We start from the raw sequence: 7,547 nt of genomic DNA, 5'->3' as shown, positions 1-7,547 counted from the left end.
GGTATGTTCAACAATTTAAATAAATAAATTGAATGAGACGATGATACCCAAGCAATTGAGATTGCTGGATTATCATAAAAGTTATGTTAGGTACATTCACTACTATGGTACACTTTCCCCTCAGGCCACAGCCATATGAGATTCCCACTGGAGGCGGGACTGATTGATTGTGCTTTGCAAAAGCAGATTTTACTGATTGATCAAATCTAATGAATAATCAAACCTGTATAGGCCATCTGGGAATTAAACTTTAAATTAACCTGAGAGCTTTGCTTCATATAAGTTAATGTGGGAAAAAATCGTATTGTCTCATTGTAGAAGCCCAATCGATTTGGATATTATGTAAAATATCCACTTAAATCAGGCAATTTCACTTGTTAGTTCAATTGTATGAGACGTCGATATTCAGTCAATTGCGATTGGCTGGATATCTTAACGTGATCCAGTTTGGATTTCCCCTACTTCTTTTATGAGATGTACTTGCGATTCTTCACCACCAGTGATGCAGAATGCTGAAATCAAACGGAAGTACAAAGGTTGGGACTTCCGTCGCGCAAGGCGGAGGAATTTAAACGGGACACAGGAAGAGAAAATATTGTTTCCCTATTTTTTTTAGGTTAGCATCTAGTGCAATCTAATCCTACTTTGTTCAGAAATATCCCTTCCAAGGACAAAATTGGGTTAATGTGAGAATACCTTTTCGGCATACTTTGCTAGCGCCAGCGTCTTGTTACTGAAGGTAAGAGACTGATGTGGTTTCCTTCTCTTGTTGTGCTTATTGTCTGATGTTATGGGGGAGGATTATTGAATGACACCTCGCTCTACAGCTCAACAGAACCTACAGAATCTACCTGTGAATCCAGTCTAAATTCCTGTCAATCATGGTAAGTTCCTTCTATCATTGCATGTTATGTATGAGGAATTAGAAATTACTTAAGGTTATTTTATTACCCAGAGATCTAGAGGGTTAATGACCTATCACCTCCACATGTTAAAATGTGTCAGTTCACTTTGCTAGTTCTTCATCTTTAATGTTTAGACGGTTTGATGAAAGGCCTATGTTTTATTGCCCTCGGTCTGCGTCTATGTATTCTGTGTGTATATTCTCTTCATTGTGGTCAGAAAGTACTGTACATGTAGCCTACTTGGAGAATAAAGGTGATTCTGATAACATATGCTTTTTCCTTCTTTCTCCTCGGGAAGAGGTCCTTGGCTGTAGCTGTAATCCTATGTGCACTGCTGCCACTGTTCCATGCTGGCTGCTGGTTTGAACAAGCTAAACCAGGTAAAGGACAAGGATAACCAGCTGTTAACACACACACACAACCATAGGGTTCTGGGCAAAAGTAGTTGGTGTTGTACCACACACACACACACCCCTGTACATTTATCAATTTAATAAAAGAACTGCTTATACCAAATCCTTGTGATTTTTAGTGTTTTATATTTGTATTTTTTGACCTGTAAAGAGCATCTCATTTCATATTGTTATGCAATTATGTTTCTAATACACTTGAATCTTGAATCTCATTGAAAAGACAACAAACACAGTGATATGTTATATTGTTTCCTTGTTTAGGCATGACGCAGTGTCTTTACGACAAGGATGGGACGTGGCATGATACCGGGTCCCGCTGGAGGACCAGTGATTGCATGAACTGCTATTGTCAAGCCAACGGGGACATGCAATGCTGTCAGGCGTGAGTAGCATACACCGCTTTTATTCTAGCACCCACTAAATGTCTGGCCTCAATAAAACCCTCAGCCTCCCAGTCTGTGCCACCACACTGGTCTATATAACCCTCAGCCTTCCCAGTCTGTGGTCCACCACACTGGTGGTCCATATATAACCCTCAGCCTTCCCAGTCTGTACTGTGCACCACACTGGTCCATATAACCTCAGCCTTCCCAGTCTGTACCACCACACTGGTCCATATAACCCTCAGCCTTCCCAGTCTGTACCACCACACTGGTCCATATAACCCTCAGCCTTCCCAGTCTGTACCACCACACTGGTCCATATAACCCTCAGCCTTCCCAGTCTGTACCACCACACTGGTCCATATAACCCTCAGCCTTCCCAGTCTGTACCACCACACTGGTCCATATAACCTCAGCCTTCCCAGTCTGTACCACCACACTGGTCTATATAACCCTCAGCCTTCCCAGTCTGTACCACCACACTGGTCCATATAACCCTCAGCCTTCCCAGTCTGTACCACCACACTGGTCCATATAACCCTCAGCCTTCCCAGTCTGTACCACCACACTGGTCCATATAACCCTCAGCCTTCCCAGTCTGTACCACCACACTGGTCCATATAACCCTCAGCCTTCCCAGTCTGTACCACCACACTGGTCCATATAACCTCAGCCTTCCCAGTCTGTAACCACTGGTCATATAACCCTCAGCCTTCCCAGTCTGTACCACCACACTGGTCCATATAACCCTCAGCCTTCCCAGTCTGTACCACCACACTGGTCCATATAACCCTCAGCCTTCCCAGTCTGTCTGCCTTCCCAGTCTGTACCACACTGGTCCATATAACCCTCAGCCTTCCCAGTCTGTACCACCACACTGGTCTATATAACCCTCAGCCTTCCCAGTCTGTACCACCACACTGGTCTATATAACCCTCAGCCTTCCCAGTCTGTACCACCACACTGGTCCATATAACCCTCAGCCTTCCCAGTCTGTACCACCACACTGGTCCATATATCAAGTCTGTACCACCACACTGGTCAGCCTTCCCAGTCTGTACCACCACACTGGTCCATATAACCCTCAGCCTTCCCAGTCTGTACCACCACACTGGTCTATATAACCCTCATTCCCAGTCTGTACCACCACACTGGTCCATATAACCCTCAGCCTTCCCAGTCTGTACCACCACACTGGTCCATATAACCCTCAGTCTGTACCACCACACTGGTCCCCCTCAGTCTGTACCACCACACTGGTCCATATAACCCAGCTTCCTTCCCAGTCTGTACCACCACACTGGTCCATATAACCTTCCCAGTCCCAGTCTGTACCACCACACTGGTCCATATAACCCTCAGCCTTCCCAGTCTGTACCACCACACTGGTCCATATAACCCTCAGCCTTCCCAGTCTGTACCACCACACTGGTCCATATAACCCTCAGCCTTCCCAGTCTGTACCACCACACTGGTCCATATAACCCTCTTCCTTCCCAGTCTGTACCACCACACTGGTCCATATAACCCTCAGCCTTCCCAGTCTGTACCACCACACTGGTCCATATAACCCTCAGCCTTCCCAGTCTGTACCACCACACTGGTCCATATAACCCTCTTCCTTCCCAGTCTGTACCACCACACTGGTCCATATAACCCTCAGCCTTCCCAGTCTGTACCACCACACTGGTCCATATAACCCCTCAGCCTTCCCAGTCTGTACCACCACACTGGTCCATATAACCCTCAGCCTTCCCAGTCTGTACCACCACCTCAGCTTCCCAGTCTGTCCACCACACTGGTCCATATAACCCTCAGCCTTCCCAGTGTGTACCACCACACTGGTCCATACAACCCTCAGCCTTCCCAGTCTGTAATACCTACATGTTTCAAGCAGACCACCATAATCCCTGTGTCCAAGACCACCAAAGTAACCTGCCTAAATGACTATCGCCCTGTAGCGCTCACATCTGTAGCCATGAAGTGCTTTGAAAGGCTGGTCATGACTCGCATCAACACTATCATCCCGGAAACCCTAGACCCACTCCTCTCCCTCAACATGAGCAAGACAAAGGAGCTGATCGTGGACTACAGGAAAAGGAGGGCCGAACACGCCCACATTCACATCGACGGGGCCGTGGTGGAGCTGATCGTGGACTACAGGAAAAGGAGGGCCGAACACGCCCACATTCACATCGACGGGGCCGTGGTGGAGCTGATCGTGGACTACAGGAAAAGGAGGGCCGAACACGCCCCCATTCACATCGACGGGGCTGTGGTGGAGCTGGTCGAGAGCTTCCAGTGTCCACTTCACCAACAAACTATCATGGTCCAAACACACCAAGACAGTCGTGAAGACTATTCCCCCCCAGGAGATGGAAAAGATTTGGCATGGGTCCTCAGATCCTTAAATAGTTATACAGCTGCACCATCGAGAGCATCTTGACTGGCTGCATCACCGCTTGGTATGGCAACTGCTCGGCCTCTGACTAAAATGCGCTACAGAAGGTGGTGCGTACGGCCCAGTACATCACTAGGGTCAAGCTCCCTGCCATTCAAGACCTCTATACCAGGCGGTGTCAGAGGCCCAAATTTGTTTTCAAAGACTCCAGCCACCCAAGTCATTGACTATTCTCTCTGCTATCGCACGGCAAGCGGTACCAGAATGCCAAGTCTAGGTCCAAAAGGTCCCTTAACAGCTTCTACCCCCAAACCATAAGTCTCCTGAACAATTAATCAAATGGAGGCCCGAACGGTGTTTAATCTAGCCATAGTCACTTTACCTCTACCTACATGTACAAATGACCTCAATTACCTCGACTAACCTGCACATTAATTCAGTACCCACTGTACATATCCTCGTTGTTTTATTGTGTTACTTTATTAAACTTGAGTTTATTTCGTAAATATTTTCTTAACTGCATTGTAAGGGCTTGTAAGGAAGTATTTCACAGTATGGTCTACATCTGTTGAATTCCAGCGCACATGACAAATAATATTTGAGAGTGAGTGAGTGAGTGAGTGAGTGAGTGAGTGAGCCACTGGTCCTTCTGTAGCTCAGTTGGTAGAGCATGGCGCTTGTAACGCCAGGGTAGTGGGTTCGATCCCCGGGACCACCCATACGTAGAATGTATGCACACATGACTGTAAGTCGCTTTGGATAAAAGCGTCTGCTAAATGGCATATATTATTATTATATTATAGTGAGTGAGTGAGTGATAGCACATACATTGTTTTACCAAAGCATTTGCTGATGTTGATTGTTTGATTGCAGGTATTCTGAGCCCACAAGATTTCCTGATGATTGTATGATGGAGTTTGACCAAAAGGCGTGTAAATACAGCGTGTTCAAGAAGACCGACCGCTCCACTCCATGCCCTATCTACGGCGGTAAGGGGAAGTAATGGCTCTTCATGAAGACCGTCCGCTCCACTCCATGCCCTATCTACGGCGGTAAGGGGAAGTAATGGCTCTTCATGAAGACCGACCGCTCCACTCCATGCCCTATCTACGGCGGTAAGGGGAAGTAATGGCTCTTCATGAAGACCGACCGCTCCACTCCATGCCCTATCTACGGCGGTAAGGGGAAGTAATGGCTCTTCTTCCCCCGTGCTCTCAGGGAATGAAGACCGACCGCTCCACTCCATGCCCTATCTACGGCGGTAAGGGGAAGTGATGGCTTTTCTTCCCCCGTGTTCTCAGGGAATGAAGAATGAAAGGGAAAATTACAGTAATTGTTTTATAGATTTAATTGACATAATTGTTAGCTTAGCTCAGCCATACTGTCGGGTAACTTTCTGTTACTGTAACGATTGAAAAGCCATACTGTAATGTGTATCATTGAAGATCTGTTATCATCTGCGCTGACTGTGTCATGAGAAGAAGAACCTGGGTTCAAATACTATCTGAACCTGTGAGCGTTTGATCTGTCCTGCCTGGAGTGCCAGATGGGCGGAGTTAGCTATTTTGGGACAATTCTATTGGTTCACAAAGCCAGTGTTTCCTGACCCTGGACCTCGTACCCCCAACAAGACAAATGTTTACTGTAAACCTGGACAAGCACACTTGATTCAACTTGTTAACTAATCATAAAGCCTTCAATCAGTTGAGTGAGTTGTGTTTGTCCAGTTGTGTTTGTTGGGGGTACCCAGGGCTTGGGCTGTTCAGTTGGAACCAGGGTTGGGCTGTTATGGAGGACCAGGGTTGGGGTTCGTACTGGAGGACCAGGGTTGGGCTGTTCGGGGTACTGGAGGACCAGGGTTGGGCTGTTGGAGGACCAGGGTTGGGCTGTTCGGCGTACTGGAGGACCAGGGTTGGGCTGTTCGGCGTACTGGAGGACCAGGGTTGGGCTGTTCGGCGTACTGGAGGACCAGGGTTGGGCTGTTCGGCGTACTGGAGGACCAGGGTTGGGCTGTTCGGGAGGACCAGGGTTGGGCTGTTCGGCGTACTGGAGGACCAGGGTTGGGCGTACTGGAGGACCAGGGTTGGGCTGTTCGGCGTACTGGAGGACCAGGGTTGGGCTGTTCGGCGTACTGGAGGACCAGGGTTGGGCTGTTCGGCGTACTGGAGGACCAGGGTTGGGCTGTTCGGCGTACTGGAGGACCAGGGTTGGGCTGTTCGGCGTACTGGAGGACCAGGGGTTGGGCCGTTCGGGCTGGAGGACCAGGGTTGGGCGTTCGGCGTACTGGAGGACCAGGGTTGGGCTGTTGGGCTGTTCGCGCACTGGAGGACCAGGGTTGGGCTGTTCCAGGCGTTCGGCGCACTGGAGGACCAGGGTTGGGCTGTTCGGCGCACTGGAGGACCAGGGTTGGAGGACCAGGGTTGGGCTGTTCGGCGTACTGGGACCAGGGTTGGGCTGTTCGGCGTACTGGAGGACAGGGTTGGGCTGTTTGGCCTGTTCGGCGTACTGGAGGACCAGGGGCCTGTTCGGGTACTGGAGGACCAGGGTTGGGCTGTTCGCCGTACTGGAGGACCAGGGTTGGGCTGTTCGCCGTACTGGAGGACCAGGGTTGGGCTGTTCGCCGTACTGGAGGACCAGGGTTGGGCGTACTGGAGGACCAGGGTTGGGAAACACTGCATTTAGCCATGCAAGCTCAATCAATTAAGATAAAGTATTTGAAATGATTTCAAATAGTATTTGAACCCAGGTCTGTTGAAGACACACAAGCTGCATAATGTACATGAAGTGTTGATATATAACCTTGAATAATAATACTGTTTCTCAATGCTTTCTTATTAGTCCATAGCCATAAAGGTGGATATTGATATGCTGTTTCTCCTATGGTTCCCGACCCACAATGCAGTTGCTTTGGATACATTCTGTCATTTAATGTCAATAAATCTATACAATCAAGGTTGTCTTGTCCTTGGGGCTTATGTGTATACATATCCTTATGTACATATTCTTTATCCCCTTACACTGTGTATAAGACAGTAGTTTTGGAATTGTTAGTTAGATTACTTGTTGGTTATCACTGCATTGTCGGAACTAGAAGCACAAGCATTTCGCTACACTCGCATTAACATCTGCTAACCATGTGTATGTGACAAATAAAATTTGATTTGATTTGTGTGGAAACTCTAAAACCCTGGTCACATGACATAGGAGCTGACTTCCTCTTCCTCTGTGGTGTCACATGGAGTAGTTCACTCTGAGCAGGTTTGGTGAAATATTGCAGGCTCAGTTGAACATTTCCTGAATTAACTAAGGGGTCATTATTGTGTTTAACTACTACTAACTAGGGCCACCAATGGGGCCAACCACCAGCCACACTCCAGTTAGCTCTACTACATGTATTTGCATCACAGGAGGTTGGTGGAACCTTAATTGGGGAGGGTGGGCTCAT

The 7,547-nt window shown here is 48.1% G+C and overlaps 1 protein-coding gene and 1 long non-coding RNA gene across 18 annotated transcripts; one reads left to right on the top strand and one right to left on the bottom strand.

Annotated features, from left to right (window-relative positions):
- Positions 1-530: 530 nt before the first annotated feature.
- On the top strand, positions 531-5,827 carry LOC127925139 (beta-microseminoprotein E1-like). 2 transcript variants are annotated; one of them, XM_052509922.1, is made up of 6 exons: positions 531-739; positions 828-884; positions 1,204-1,285; positions 1,580-1,700; positions 4,976-5,103; positions 5,376-5,827. In XM_052509922.1, coding segments are annotated over exons 2-6 (336 nt in total). In that variant the 5' UTR covers positions 531-739; positions 828-881; the 3' UTR covers positions 5,378-5,827. The 2 variants fall into 2 exon arrangements, with proteins under 2 accessions (XP_052365882.1, XP_052365881.1); XM_052509921.1 differs by lacking the exon at positions 5,376-5,827 and having other exon boundaries at positions 4,976-5,298.
- On the bottom strand, positions 1,777-3,473 carry LOC127925140 (uncharacterized). Of its 16 annotated transcripts, none has more exons than XR_008119857.1 (4): positions 2,550-2,712; positions 2,155-2,369; positions 1,899-2,112; positions 1,777-1,802 (listed from the first exon to the last, which is right to left on the bottom strand). It is a non-coding gene; the product is annotated as an uncharacterized LOC127925140 (long non-coding RNA). The 16 variants fall into 16 exon arrangements; XR_008119869.1 differs by lacking the exon at positions 2,550-2,712 and adding an exon at positions 3,446-3,473 and having other exon boundaries at positions 1,780-1,802; XR_008119868.1 differs by lacking the exon at positions 2,550-2,712 and adding an exon at positions 3,359-3,403 and having other exon boundaries at positions 1,780-1,802.
- Positions 5,828-7,547: the final 1,720 nt, after the last annotated feature.

This window comes from Oncorhynchus keta, unplaced genomic scaffold, assembly GCF_023373465.1.
Source record: "Oncorhynchus keta strain PuntledgeMale-10-30-2019 unplaced genomic scaffold, Oket_V2 Un_contig_5186_pilon_pilon, whole genome shotgun sequence".
Classification (NCBI taxonomy): Eukaryota; Metazoa; Chordata; class Actinopteri; order Salmoniformes; family Salmonidae; genus Oncorhynchus; species Oncorhynchus keta.
Note: the sequence above shows the minus strand (reverse complement) of the source record. Positions and strands in the feature narration are given on the sequence as shown.

What these genes read in the sequence shown, in the direction of transcription:
- LOC127925139 (XM_052509922.1), top strand. An exon ending in GTTTGAACAAGCTAAACCAG is followed by an intron (nt 1,286 to 1,579) that starts GTAAAGGACAAG and finishes TTCCTTGTTTAG; the next exon opens with GCATGACGCAGTGTCTTTAC. An exon ending in GACATGCAATGCTGTCAGGC is followed by an intron (nt 1,701 to 4,975) that starts GTGAGTAGCATA and finishes GTTTGATTGCAG; the next exon opens with GTATTCTGAGCCCACAAGAT.